The 16145-nt window shown below is 43.4% G+C and overlaps 1 protein-coding gene across 1 annotated transcript in view; it reads right to left on the reverse strand.

The window, feature by feature from the left end:
- Window positions 1–16145, reverse strand: part of LOC126204156 (uncharacterized) — a 1030415-nt gene that overhangs the window by 244188 nt on the left and 770082 nt on the right. The window contains exon 14 of the mRNA XM_049938564.1: window positions 2051–2134. Within this exon, the coding sequence (XP_049794521.1) occupies window positions 2051–2134 (84 nt within the window). The remainder of the gene's footprint in view (window positions 1–2050; window positions 2135–16145) is intronic.

Consider the following 16145-nt stretch of genomic DNA (forward strand, 5'->3'; position numbering starts at 1 on the left):
TGCATCTCATTACAAAAGGTGGAAACCAGCAAGCAATGTAAAGCAGGGAATGTGGTAATCTGTGACACATATTAACGACAGAGGTAGTAGCTCTCAAATGTGCCCCAAGTGGACCGCAAAAATGCTTACATAAAATGTTTCTAAGTAAAGCGTATTATCTATAAAGGAGCTGTTTGGTATCATTAAAAACTGTGGTGTAGGAAGAAGCACAGTACGCACTATCAGGCGGCACCTTAGACGTCGACAGTTCCACAACCCAGTCCAGAGACGGCGTATAGCCCAGTGATTGCCGCTCCAAGAAGCTGCAACGGTGGCGCCGTCAGAGAAGTGATACGCGCCGGCGCCACAGCGGAGGGGGCGTTCCAAGTTAGCTCGACTACCGAGAAGACCGCCTTCTACTCGTGTACTTCGCGCCTCATCGTCTGCTTCTCGCGAGTCCACACCAACCCGATTTCAGTGAACATTCAAGTGGGTCAGGAACTGTTCACTATCTAAATGGCTCTGAGCACTTCTGAGGTCTTCAGTCGCCTAGAACTTAGAACTAATTGAACCTAACTAACCTAAGGACATCACATACATCCATGCCCGAGGCAGGATTCGAACCTTCGACCAGTGTGGTCGCTCGGCTCCAGACTGTAGCGCCTAGAACCGCACGGCCACAACCTGCCGGCTGTTCACTATGCAGTCTTAGCTTCTGGAATAGTAGTCGAACTTCCGGATCTGCTGCCTGAGCCGATTTGTACAAAGTTGAGTGTTCGCCAATAAAGGTGTGTGTTCTTGCCACTTATCGTTATCAGTGTTTTCAGAGCTCACCTCGTTCTACTCTCGTAGTGTTTCCGTCAGCGCACTTTGAACATTTGAGGGTGGCGACTAGTAAAATCTGCTGTGATTGTATCAAAAGTACGATAAAACAGATAGCGCCGAGGATGGGTATTTCAGCAAAAGTATTTTCCTCAGCGGTTATATTACGAAGAATTTCGTTAAATAACTGTATTCAACTGTAGAATAGCAACCAGTCATATTTTTTAATGAGAAAAGGTTGAAAAATAAAGAGAGGGCAAAACTAGGTAGATTTTCTATACAGTCCATCAATTTGTTGTTATACTTGAACCATGAGGAGAGGCTATCATGAGGTTTGTCATAAGTGCAATTGGATGAGGAAAAGTTTCTGATACTGCGCCCTTCATGAAACCTAAAAGTCAATAATTTACTTAATTTTTCTATCGATAGTATCTTTGTGGGTTGTCTTTCCAATTTTTTGGAAGTCTTTTGTGGCCTATGACGATTAGTTTCTGTCTTTCTGGATATGTAACAACAATATCAAACTCTGGTGGTCGACTCCTTAATATAATATTACGTCTATTATTTATTTATATATTTGCTTTCTGGCAATCAGACACATAACGACTGTAGATAACTCCACTACACAAGAGTAATCAACCTTTTAAGACACTCAGAAATAAAATACTCTCTACACGAAAAGTAATCAAATCAATTATAAAAATGGGTAAATATTCCGATTTTTGTACATTTAAGTGAGATACTGATTTTCTGTTTTCTTTTAGGAAACTTCACTAAATTTTTCAAGTCCAAGTGCAGGTTCGCATTTAGTAAATGGTCATGAGAACATGGAGTAAATGTGCTGTGGAAAACATTAAAAAATCTCAGACTTAGTGCATGTTGAACGGCGTTACACCTTACCAAGTAGTGACGCGGGATACATGTCATAAATATAAGTGATTCATTTACCTGCTTACGTGTGATGAATATCTGAGGGAAAACCATACATGGAATAAATGATTAGAATTACAAATGAATCAGAGAAGACAACACAGAAATGCAAGATCCAGAATTAATTTGGCACTAAGATGTAACCCTCTACAACAAACATTAAGTACTTTCGATGTGGATGTTTCGGACAAATTGATGATGCCTGTAGTCAGCAGCTGCAAGTAGTACAATGAGGTGGCAGATTAAGAAAAGTAGTACTTCATCCAAAGCCCTTAATGACGTCGTCACTAGTAATTTTGTTTGAAGAAAAAGTACTTACTTGTTGAGACCGTCGAGGTTCAGGATCCCAATCTCACCGAAGAAATCCCCCGCTTTCATCGTGGTTAGCACCCTCCCGGTCTCGCTGTAAGGACAAAAAATGATTGCGTGAAATATAATATCAATTCTGGTTCCAGAATGACATATATCTTTCTTGCAAATATTATTATTTTTAAGACAACTTTCCGCTTCGTAATCAGTCCTATGCTAATACAAAGAGGCAGAATACGATTTACAGCAGAACAACTAAGGCGAGAAGCTAAGAAGCTACTGATCTGTCCTTTATGCAGAGACAAGTGCTGCCCGTTGTGTTTTGGTGCACGAACAAAGCGGTAGGAGGAATGTTTACCAGATGTGTATATTGTAACATCAGGAACATTCAGTGGGCAAATAGTGAAATCCAGCAAGGAAGGAAACAGTTTAACGTCCCATCGACGTTGAGATGATGAAGAACAAACTCGTATTGGACGAAGAGGCGTAAATAGGATTTTAGTGTTCCTATACTTATATTTATTGTCAGTTCTTATATTTATACTTGTATATATTTGTATATATATCCATGGCGGACGATGACTTCTGGCATAAAAAGTCACCCTCATTCTGCTAACGGCCTATAGTCAAAGAGGGCAGAGGAGCGGACGGAAGTTCAGGGCGCTCTCTTTTCCTTGGGTGGGTTCAAATGGCTCTGAGCACTATGGGACTTAACATCTGAGGTCATCAGTCCCCTAAAACGTAGAACTACTTAAACTTAACTAACCTAAGGACATCACACATATCCATGACCGAGGCAGGATTCGAACCTGCGACCGTAGCAGTCACGCGGTTCCGTACTGAAGCGCCTAGAACGGCGCGGCCACCGGGGCAGTCACTTGGGTGGGAAACTGCCCCTAAAGGCAGAAGAATCAGCAATAATCAACTGCACGAGGATGCAGAAGGCAATGTAAACCACGCCATTAAAGACAAATAATGCGTATCCAGAGGACATGTGGCCTGAAATTGAAAAAGTTTCATGATAATTTCTCCATTGGAAAATTTTCCGGAATAGTTCCCCATTCGGACCTCCAGGAGGCGACTGCCAAGTTCGAGGTGACGACGAGAAAAAGATTGAACAACCAACGAAAGCATAACGTCCTAGGAGTAAGGCGTGGAATGTCAGAAACGTGGGGTGTCAGAAGCTTGTACGTGGTAGGGAAGAAAGAAAATCTGAAAAGGAAAATGGAAAGGCTCTGTCTAGATATAGTAGCGCTCCGTGAAATGAAATAGAAAGTAGACAAAGATTTCTGGTAAGATCAGTATAGCGTAATATGATCAGAAAGTGGTGTAACGAGAGTAGGATTAGTTATGAATTGGAAGGTAGGACAGAGAGTGTATTACTGTGAATAGTTCAATGATATGGTTGTTCTTATAAGCAACGACAGCAAACCAATACCGACAACGATAGTTCAGGTATACCTGCTGACTTCGAAAGCTGAATGTGAAGAGATCGAGAAACTATATGAGGTTACTGAAAGGGAAACACAATACGTAAAGGGAGACGCAAAACCTAATGGTCATGGGTGACTGGAATATGGGCTTGAGACAAGGAATGAGAGAGGAGAAAAAGTAATCCAAATTAATTCGTAAAAAAATTCAGCTAGTAATAGCGAATATTCTGTTCAAGAATCAGAGGAGTAGGAGGTATACTTGGAAAAGACCGTGTGATACGGGAACATTTCAGTTAGATTACATCATGGCCAGACAGGGATTCCGAAATCAGACACTGGATTGTAAGGCGTACCCAGGAACAGATATAGACTCAGATCACAATATACTAGTGATGAAGAGTATTCTGAAGTTTAAGAGGTTAGTTAGAAAGAATCAATACGCAAATAAGTGGGATACGGAAATAATAAGGAATGGCGAGATACGTTGAAGTTCTCTAAGGCTATAGATACAGCAATAACGAATAGCTCAGCAGGCAGTACAATTAAAAAGGAATCGACATCTTTAAAAAGGGCCATCACAGAAATAGGACAGGAAAAAATATGTACAAGGAAGGTAACTGCGAAGATACCATGGGTAACAGAAGAAATGCTTCAGTTGATCGATGAAAGAAGGCAGTACGAAAATGTTCAGGGAAATTCAGGAAAACAGAAAACAAAGTCGCTGAGGAATGAAATAAATAGGAAGGACAGGGAAGCTGAGACGAAATGGCTGCAGGAAAAATGTGAAGAAATGGAAACAGAAATGATTGTCGGAAGGACTAATTCAGCATACAGGAAATCCAAAAAAACCTTCGATGGAAATAAAAGCAAGGGTTGTAACTTTAAGAGCGTCACGGGAATTCCACTCTTAAATGCAGAGGAGAGAGCGGATAGGTGGAATTAATACATTGAAAGCCGGTGAGGGGGAAGATTTGTCTGATATGATAGAAAAATAAACAAGAGACGATTTAAAAGAGATAGGGGATCCAGTATTAGAATCAGAAGTTAAGAGAGCTTTGGAGGACTTAAGATCAAATAAGGAAGAAGGGATGGATAACATTCCAGCAGAATTTCTAAATGACAGGGGGAAGCGGCAAATATCATCACACAATTCCGAAGACTCATGTATCCAAGTTACTGACAAGAATAATATACAGAAAAATGGTAAAGAAAATTGAGGACGTATAAGGTGAAGATCAGACTGGCTTTAGGAGAGGTAAAGGCACCAGAGAGGCAGTTCTGACGTTGAGGTTGATAATGGACTAAAGAAAAATCAAGACGAATTCATAGGATTTGTCGACCTGGAAAAAGCGTTCGACAATGTAAAATGGTGCACGATGTTCGAAATTCTGAGAAAAATAGGGGTAAGCTGTAGGGAGAGACGAGTAATTTACAATAGAGCCAAGAGGGAATAATAGGAGAGGACGACCAAGAACGAAGTGCTCAGATTTAAAAGCGTGTAACACAGATATGTAGACTATGGCCCCCACTGTTCTATCTGAACATCGAAGAAGCAGTGATGAAAATAAAAGAACGATTCAGGAGTGGTATTAAAATTCAAGGTGAAAGGATATCAGATATCATTCGCTAATGACATTGCTATCCTGAGTGAAAGTGAAGAAGAATTACATGATAAGCTGAAAGGAGTGAATAGTCGAATGAATGCAGAATATGGATTAAGAGTAAATCGAAAATGACGAAAGTAATGAAAAGTAGCAGAAATGAGGATTAATGGTCTCGAAGTAGATGAAGTTAAGGAATTTTACCACCTAGGCAGCAAAATAACCAGTGACGGAAGAAGCAAGGAGGAGATCAGAAACAGACAAGCACTGGGAATAAGGGCATTCCTGGCCGAGAGATGTCTACTAGTATCAAACAAAGGCTTTAATTTGAGGGGAAATTACTGAGAATGTACGTTTAGAGCGCAGTATTGTATGGTAGTGAAACATGGACTGTGGGGAAACCAGAAGAGAATCGAATCATTTGAGATGCGGGGCTACAGACGAATGTTGAAAACTGGGTGGACTCGTAAGGTAAGGAATGAGGCAGTTCTGTGCAGAATCGGAGAGGAAAGTAATATGTGGAAAATACTAACAATTGGACATCTGTTAAGATATGAGGGAATGACTACCATGGTACTAGAGGGAGCTCTAGAAGGCAAAGCAGTGGTACTAGAGGGAGCTCTAGAAGGCAAAGCTGTAGAGAAAGGCAGAGAGTGGAATATATCCAGCAAATAAATGAGTACGTGGTTTCCAATACTACTTTGAGATGATGAGGTTAGCACAGAAGAGGAATTCGTGGCGGGCCGCATCAAACCAGGCAGGAAACTGATGATTTCAGAAAAAGATACAAAAAAGACCTACATCAATACTCCTTCAACCGTATTAGGTATTAGCATTTCTTCCCGTTGCGTAAGTGTGTGGAGCGCGGAAAACATGACCCGCAGGCCATGAAGCTAGTGTAATTTTCACTTCCAGTCGAAACAGGAAATATGAGTAAGGGAACTTACTTTATTCATAGAGTTGACAACTCTCTTCAGTTCACTTCAGTTCCTTCTAGTCGCATTACATTTCCCTGTAGCCTACCAGACGGGCGAGACCTTTCACTTGCTTCACGTACGACTGAGCCTAAGTGATAATTCTATTTCACATTCTCACAGATTTATGAGCTGAATGGGACAGATTATGACCAATTGGAATCGTAATCGTAGGATGATACATTTCTGCGTTTTGTGAATTGTCTAATAAGTTACATAGTTCAATACCGTCTTTTGCGACTGTAATAAAGGTCTTATTGTGACCAAACGCATTTCGCTTTGTTTTAAAGCAGCTTCGGTCATCACTGTAACAATATAGTTTTTGTTACAATTTTGTTTGCGTGGGTCATGAACAGTGATCGTGCCTCAACTTACTACTACAAATAGTATAGAATTATTATCGTTACTCGGTTTTTTTTTTGTTTCTTACGCCGTTCATAACATCCTTATCAACATATGTAGAAGACAGTTGCACACATGTGTAATGATAGCAGTTTTACACTCTTTTTGTTAATAGGTTAAAGCAAGACAACTGTTCATTATTCTAGGAAACAGAATTGTAAGAAAAACCATACTGTTAGTGATGTGTATGGGTCGTCTGGGTACGAATGGCTCGCACATGTTGTATTAGGTTCAGGTGCTCCGAGGTGGACGGGGCGAATGTGACAGTACAAAAAAATTAGTGACGCACAAATACAGGGTGTTACAAAAAAGGTACGGCCAAACTTTCAGGAAACATTCCTCACACACAAAGAAAGAAAATATGTCATGTGGACATGTGTCCGAAAACGCTTACTTTCCATGTTAGAGCTCATTTTATTACTTCTCTTCAAATAAAATTAATCATGGAATGGAAACACACAGCAACAGAACGTACCAGCTGACTTCAAACACTTTGTTACAGGAAATGTTCAAAATGTCCTCCGTTAGCGAGGATACATGTATCCACCCTCCGTCGCATGGAATCCCTGATGCGCTGATGCAGCCCTAGAGAATGGCGTATTGTATCACAGCCGTCCACAATACGAGCACGAAGAGTCTCTACATTTGGTACCGGGGTTGCGCAGACAAGAGCTTTCAAATGCCCCCATAAATGAAAGTCAAGAGGGTTGAGTTCAGGAGAGCGTGGAGGCCATGGAATTGGTCCGCCTCCACCAATTCATCGGTTACCGAATCTGTTGTTGAGAAGCGTACGAATACTTCGTCTGAAATGTGCAGGAGGTCCATCGTGCATGAACCACATGTTGTGTCGTACTTGTAAAGGCACATGTTCTAGCAGCACAGGTAGAGTATCCCGTATGAAATCAGGATAACGTGTTCCACTGAGCGTAGGTGGAAGAAACTAAAATGAGCTCTAACATGGAAATTAAGCGTTTCCGGACACATGTCCACATAACATCTTTTCTTTATTTGTGTGTGAGGAATGTTTCCTGAAAGTTTGGCCGTACCTTTCTGTAACACCCTGTATACACTTCATTATGCTGCGATACTTAAGTTGTACAGACACTTGTTGGATGTGCTCACGGACAGATACGACTGAGCAGTTGCCAGTCAAGCTAGCATTACTGAATAAAATGTCTACATGACTGTCCGTCCTGGGCGGCAATCTGTCAATCACTGTAGTGAACATTTGTCCGTATGCGAAGGCCACAGGCGACTCATCATGCAGTCTCGCGGGTCGATCTCCACTAACAGCAGCTACGAGTAGCAACCCTGGAACTCCGTACTAGAACTGTCGAACACTAGCGCCGAAAATGAACTGTTGCTGCCTGTGGCCGCAGCTTATCACAGCGCGTAAGTCCGTCTCATTGCTGGTGGGTGGTGGGGGTGGGGGGTGGGGGGTGGGGGGGCGGGTTGTAGAGATTGCTGACTGGGCCGCGCTTGTGATTGGCAGCGAACTGCAAAGCCCCGCCCATGGCGCCAGTTGGACACTGTTTCAGATATCAGCAACGGTTACGTCTATTGGCGAGGACACAACAGTACAGTGACTACTGAAGACGCTTTAAAATGAAGCGAAAGTGGTTTGATTTTAATAAAAGTCCTATTGCAGTCGCGGAAGACGGCATTAACCTATATAACTTGTAATACTGGGAATGTGGAATAAAGAGACTATAGGGCAAATGAGACAACGCGCACAATTTTAAATTTGTATACACTTTAAGTAGTCAATCTTTGCAACAATCTGAACACTTAAAGCAAGGTGTCAATCTTTGCATTAATTTGAAATCGAACCGAGATCTAACTCGATATCTGTGGAGCTTTCTCAAGACTATTTTAAATTCTTCAAAGAATCGAACTTCTCACCCCTTAGGGATCACAGTCATTTAAAACATTATAAATACTGAATTTGAAAATTGCTGATTTTTACTATAGCAATTTCGGCCTTAAGTCATTATAAAGTGGTATACTGCGGAAGACTAAACTTCAGCGCATGTCAAACTTTTAAAAAAATACATATATCAAAATAAAGTTTTGCATCACCCCGGTTCCCAGAACTCCTGAAGATAGACGTTGACTGTGGATATTGTATCACAGACACAGTCCCTTTGACTGTTCAGAGATGTCACTAAACACGCCCAAAGATGTAAACAACCATGCATGAGCAGCGCCTACTAGACGGAGGGGATCCGACAGGCGATCAGTTTCAGTCACTCCACCTGGAAGGAGGTACACGGCTTGTGTTGCTGTAGTTCAACCATGGTTCAAATGGCTCTGACCACTATGGGACTTAACATCTTAGGTCATCAGTCCCCTAGAACTTAAAACTACTTAAACCTAACTAACCTAAGGACATCACACACATCCAAACCCGAGGCAGGACTCGAACCTGCGACCGTAGCGGTCGCGCGGTTCCAGACTGAAGCGCCTAGAACCGTTCGGCTAAAACGGCCGGCGTTCAACCATGTCTAGACCGTCAATACCGCGGTTAGATCGCGTCCGCATTGTTACCTTGTACCAGGAAGGGCACTCAACAAGGGTAGTGTGCAGGCGTCTCGGAGTGAACCAAAGCGATGTTGTTCGGACATGGACGAGATTCAGACAGACAGGAACTGTCGATGACATTTCTCGCTCACGCCGCCCAAGGGCCACTACTGCAGTGGATGACAGCTGCCTACGGATTATGGCTCGGAGCAACCCTGACAGCAACACCACGATGTTGAATAATGTTTTTCGTGCAGCCACAGGACGTCATGTTACGACTGGAACTACACTCCTGGAAATTGAAATAAGAACACCGTGAATTCATTGTCCCAGGAAGGGGAAACTTTATTGACACATTCCTGGGGTCAGATACATCACATGATCACACTGACAGAACCACAGGCACACAGACACAGGCAACAGAGCATGCACAATGTCGGCACTAGTACAGTGTATATCCACCTTTCGCAGCAATGCAGGCTGCTATTCTCCCATGGAGACGATCGTAGAGATGCTGGATGTAGTCCTGTGGAACGGCTTGCCATGCCATTTCCACCTGGCGCCTTAGTTGGACCAGCGTTCGTGCTGGACGTGCAGACCGCGTGAGACGACGCTTCATCCAGTCCCAAACATGCTCAATGGGGGACAGATCCGGAGATCTTGCTGGCCAGGGTAGTTGACTTACACCTTCTAGAGCACGTTGGGTGGCACGGGATACATGCGGACGTGCATTGTCCTGTTGGAACAGCAAGTTCCCTTGCCGGTCTAGGAATGGTAGAACGATGGGTTCGATGACGGTTTGGATGTACCGTGCACTATTCAGTGTCCCCTCGACGATCACCAGTGGTGTACGGCCAGTGTAGGAGATCGCTCCCCACACCATGATGCCGGGTGTTGGCCCTGTGTGCCTCGGTCGTATGCAGTCCTGATTGTGGCGCTCACCTGCACGGCGCCAAACACGCATACGACCATCATTGGCACCAAGGCAGAAGCGACTCTCATCGCTGAAGACGACACGTCTCCATTCGTCCCTCCATTCACGCCTGTCGCGACACCACTGGAGGCGGGCTGCACGATGTTGGGGCGTGAGCGGAAGACGGCCTGACGGTGTGCGGGACCGTAGCCCAGCTTCATGGAGACGGTTGCGAATGGTCCTCGCCGATACCCCAGGAGCAACAGTGTCCCTAATTTGTTCGGAAGTGGCGGTGCGGTCCCCTACGGCACTGCGTAGGATCCTACGGTCTTGGCGTGCATCCGTGCGTCGCTGCGGTCCGGTCCCAGGTCGACGGGCACGTGCACCTTCCGCCGACCACTGGCGACAACATCGATGTACTGCGGAGACCTCACGCCCCACGTGTTGAGCAATTCGGCGGTACGTCCACCCGGCCTCCCGCATGCCCACTATACGCCCTCGCTCAAAGTCCGTCAACTGCACATACGGTTCACGTCCACGCTGTCGCGGCATGCTACCAGTGTTAAAGACTGCGATGGAGCTCCGTATGCCACGGCAAACTGGCTGACACTGACGGCGGCGGTGCACAAATGCTGCGCAGCTAGCGCCATTCGACGGCCAACACCGCGGGTCCTGGTGTGTCCGCTGTGCCGTGCGTGTGATCATTGCTTGTACAGCCCTCTCGCAGTGTCCGGAGCAAGTATGGTGGGTCTGACGCACCGGTGTCAATGTGTTCTTTTTTTCCATTTCCAGGAGTGTATGTGCAATAGGCTGCATGATGCGCAACTTCACTCCCGATGTCCATGGCGAGGTTCATCTTTGCAACCACAACACCATGCAGCGCGGTACAGATGGGTCCAACAATATGCCGAATGGACCGCTCAGGATTGGAGTCACGTTGTCTTCGCCGATGAGTGTCGCATATGCCTTCAGACAACAATCTCGTAGCCTAACTGTCGCAGCTGTGCCTAGCTGAGCAACATACTCTTTCTCATACAGGTTGCTCGTGACTTTATATACATCACTCTGTCTCAGTGGTTGCAGTTTTCGTTAACTATTGAATAAAATTCTTGGTATGTTACTGGTATTATAAAATAAACACCTGCAGTTTTGGGACTTAAACGTTTTTCCTAAATTGACTGAAATGTTGCCAATATCTGGAATTTTGCACTAGGCTTTGTAATTACTGAACGACTATTGTTGGCCATCGTACAAAAGTGAAGTAATTTTCTCCGTTTTCTTTTTTCGTAGAATATTATCAGTCAGGACAGAGCTATAGCCACTGCTGTAAGCGATTTGTTTGATAGCTTGTAGTTCTGCCTGAAAAGCTGATTCGGATAACTGAACAGATAAGAGGCGATGTACCATTGAATGGAAAGCTGCATGTCCGTGGCTGTATGGACGCTGGGAGCTTGCAGGATTACGGTATCAGTAGCTCTGTTTTTTTATACAAACCCTAAATACGTATCATCTTCAACTGATATCTATAAGGTCCAAGAAATTTACAGATGAGCCTCCAAGAGAGAATTACTCCTGAATTTTAAAATATTGACTTGGACGTAAGGATTAAACAAGTCGAGGAATGTATAAGCACTGTGTTCACCACCTTGAATCGTATTACGTAGAACGTATCAACCAATAAAACATTTTTTATATACTATTTTTTATTTTATAGGTCCGTCTTGATTACATGAACTTTTACATTTCACTATTACCAGTTTCTGCTACTGCCATCTTCAGATGTGTGACGAACAAAAACAGGGTATAACAAAAAAAGTTCAATTTGCTGAAGTTAAATCTATAGAAGGTCTGGTGCTACGCAACAAAAATAAAAGGTATTTCGATGAGTAACAGCCATGCATACCAGCCGTACGTACGATGAAATATTCTGATGTAGGTATCAACGTCACATTATACATGCAGGTGCGTGGTAAGTGCTCGAGATGATCTGGATGCGTGTGTTATTTATATAAATAACTCAGGCCAGAAGCGGTTACTATAGCTGTCGCACATGTGTACTCAGTAAAGTAAATTTAATGTTTAAAATGCAGTATGCATAGTCATTAATTAAAAGGACTTCACGTGGTAATATAAGCGTCAGACAATAAAACATGTATTGACATATAGTATACGAAATTAGATTCAGACTTAAAATCCATATAAAAAGCGCAAATAGTAATAATGGGAAACTCGTAGCCTGGCACAGTAAGATACACAATTGTGTAAAAGCCAGTATTAAAAAAGTTTTAAAGTGAAATCACATTTATAAATAGAAATTTTCCATCGTGTAAAACAATTAAACCATAACCGTAAGCGTAAGGTAATTAAATCATAATCGTAAGCGTAAGGTAGTTAGCGCTCCCTACCGATGAATCCCCAGTACAGTCACAAATTTCGTTTGATAACCCATTTGATCATATTTTTGATAAAAAGCATTCGTGTGCTACCAAGTCGAAAATTTTTCGTAAGTCACGAAATACTGCGTTCCTCTGACCGGCTCCATCCGTGGCTTTCAGGATTTTAGGTTACAAGGTCGCGATTTAGGTTTTTAATTGAATTTGTCGGAATTTCTGTTCCAGACAAATCATTACGCTTAGGCTAAGAATATATTCCAAGATGTTCTTCAAGAGATGGATGTCAGTGAAAAGTTTTGTGCATCACGTCTGCTATCCTTCTGATAGGATAACCTGGGCTTTCTACCAGTAACTGGGTCCAGTTGTTTATTCGAGGGATCTTCAGTCTGCTACAGTTGAAAAAGAAACTTAATTCAGCTGTGAATTCTATATGGAACTAGCTTGCGCCCGCTGTTTCACTCGGTTTTCTTTTTCGTTGTGGTGACTGTTAAATAGCTTACATTGATTTAGTTGACGAACTGCATCACCTACATTTTTCACGCTAATTAAGACCATAGAAGTGTGAACTTTTCCGATGTACTTCTGAAGAAAACGCGATTATGGCAGCTGGAGTCGGAGGTTTTTGTTAATCCTGTCTTTCGAGTTCTTGTGGTGATAATTCCCTTAACACATGTTTCTACATTTCTATCAGTTAAATCAGATCCCAGCTGTCATAGATTTAGCATTAGAATGTTTTAATATAACGAAATCCATTCATAAAAATTTTCATCCGTATTTCACTCCCTTAGGAGCTGAATTTCCAAAAACACTGAACCACGTGTTTTCTTATTTCTGACGAGAAGCTGAATACAAATGTTCTTAGATTTACCTTAAAACACTTTCATGATGAAATATTTCCATAAAGGCTTTCATCCGCCATTTCACCCCTTAGGGGTTGAAATTCGGAAAATCCCTTCTAAGTATAAGTTCAACACCCTGTAAAAATTTGAAATTTCTGTCCTTAACAGTTTCTGCTGGGGGACGATGAGTCAGCGAGAAAGTCAGCATGTTTACTCGTACTTTCGTACAAAGACATTATGAATTCGAACGAATACAGAGGACATTGTCAATTTCATGGATTTCAGCTGTTTCTCAGCGCTACTGACACTGCTGTCTATATCATCTACGCTGGTACGAGAGTTAAACTGTTGCAGCACTTAGGGGTTATTCATTACAAAGAAACGTTTGGAAACGAGTTCAGCATTTCTGGTACTGCTTTCCTACCTTCCATTTCGGTTCCTGTGTTATCCACGAGAGTCTGGACACGGTTGAGTTAGCGACGAATGTGAGATATACATATGAGTCGTGCCTGGGATATGAATCGACATTGCCGGCGTGCCAGGGCCAATATAGAGGACTGTTATTGGAAGAAATTCCGGCCGCGTTCGAGTAGAGGATATAGCAGTCGGCTGGGACTTCCCACGAGAGCCAGTTCTCGGAGAAAATCAGATGTGGACTCTAGTGAGCAGATATGTGGAATCTAGAGGCTGGGGGTAATGGATTACTGACAGAGACGACGTTTATTCCCGTCTAATTACACTCCTGTTCAGAAAATAACAGAACACCTTGAACGACTAGAGATAAGACTTTCAATATTCGCAGGGCATGTACATTAGTAATCTTCTGCCGTAACGATTAGCATTTCAGTCACCTCAGTTTAGCATGTGTCCTGTAGGCTCAGGGTCTGTCATCAGCCTTGATAACTTGTTACACTTGTGATGGCATCGATACATACAAGGGGTGAATGGCGTCCTGAGGTAAAGCCGTGCAATGTTGCATTCACCTGGTTGCAAAGTACGTCTGTGGTGGTTGGTATTGGATCACAGCACTCCACCCGTCGTTCCATCAACATTTTCTAGTGGCGACAGGTCTGGTGTTCAGACGGGCCAGGCCAAAAGGCTGACATCCTGTGACACCAAGAAGGCACGTGTTCATGCAGCAACACGTGGTCGTGCGTTGTTTTGATGAAAAATGGTGTCTGGGGTATCGTGCAGAAAGGATATGGCTACGGGTCGTAGAATGTCATTCAGATAGGTCACCCTGGTCACAGTGCCCTGGCCACGCACCAGCTGTGACTTCTGGTTGTACACAATAGCACCCACTCCGTAAGGCCTTGAGATGGCACTGTATGTCTTGTGCGAATGGAACGTCTGTGATGTTGCTCGCACTGTCTGTGGCGAACCAAAATGCGGACATCATTTTCAAACAAAGAGAACTTGCATTCGTCCGAAAACACTGTCTGCTGCTACTCCTGTCCCCACTGACGTCGTTTCGTACACCACTGCCATCCAGCATGTTTTTAAACAATCGTCAAAGGTCGGCGGAGAAGTGGATGACGCGCACGTAACCGACGCCATAACAAATAGCGACGGACTGTCACCCCTGATAGTTTATGATGTGTTACACTGTTCCACTGTTGCGCCAGAGGCAAGAAGGACGCAGATATGTATTACAATGCCATTCGGATGAGGTGTCGATCTTCTCAGGGGGTGGTGTGGGAGGTGCGACCTGACTCATCTCACCGTTCTACGGCCTTCCGTGAACCTTTCTGCACACATCCGTTGCAGTAGCGCAACACTTCCATCTCACACGAGCAGCAACTTCCCACATGGTTGCATTACGTACTCTCATGCCAATAATGACCCTCTTTCAAGCTCACCGAGTTGACGGCACGCTTCGGGCACACGTTTGCAAGGCATCCTGCACGTCTACCCAGGTCGCATTGATTCATTACCTTCTGTGTACTGCGACAGCGAGAGCCGCAGGTACAGTTTACCAGTAGCCAATCTTGCGCCGCGATATCGATGTTGATCTTGAACCGGCGCCTTACACGTGTCGATGCCATCGCGCATGGAAAGAGTTACCAGGCCCATGGCGGACTCGTGTCTGACAGACGCCTGCAGAAATGAGGTGACAGAAATGCTAATCGTTTCTGGAGAACATACTGATGTACATGTCCTGCGAATATGAAAGTCATGTCTCTAGTTGTTCAAGGAGTCCTGTTTTGTTCTGAACAAGAAAGTGTTACAAATATCGCACGCAGTATACTTGTCTGTAATGCTACACTTACGATCTTTAATGTGCACCATGTGCCCGTACGAAATACTGTTAAAAGTGAGACGAGGAAAAGCCGCCATCGAAATACCTACATTAAGAGTAATGGGGAGATACCAAAAGACAGTACACGTTTAGCAATTTGTTTTTACAACTTTTTTGTAGCGTGGGTGATAAGATAGATACATAGGAAGAATAATCAAAATAGTAGTAGTAGTAGTAGAAGTAGAAGTAGTAGTCGTTTTATTCACCTATGAGTCAATTTTATAATTAGGCATCTCGTGCTATTACACATTAAAACAAAAAATTTTAAACACGTACACAGCCAATGATGATAAAGATGGTAGTACACGGTGACCGCGTAGATAAATCATTTCGGCATATTCTTGAATAAATGCAGGGAAACCACCGAAAATCTAAATGGAAATGGCAGGACGGGTCTTAGATTCTCAATCCTCGCGAAATCAAGGGCAGTGGGTAAGAACTGCGCAACTTCGTTCTGTTTATTCCTGGTGTCCACCATCATTTAGGCATTGTCGGCTAAGAAGCTGTTTTTAATGCATGATTCCGCCCAGACCTCGGCTGCACCGACCAGCTCTTTCCACTGTCAACTTAACTGTAGCAGGGTTTCGGAAAAAACAAAAGACCTCAATTGTGTTTATAGATCTATAGCAGATAATGATATTGCGTGGAGGCAAGGGGTAATATTTCAACTTTTACGAGTCATGTCATGTTTTAAAATTGCAAAACCTCATCAACGATATGCTATACAACAA

Source organism: Schistocerca nitens, chromosome 9, assembly GCF_023898315.1.
Source record: "Schistocerca nitens isolate TAMUIC-IGC-003100 chromosome 9, iqSchNite1.1, whole genome shotgun sequence".
Lineage (NCBI taxonomy): Eukaryota > Metazoa > Arthropoda > Insecta > Orthoptera > Acrididae > Schistocerca > Schistocerca nitens.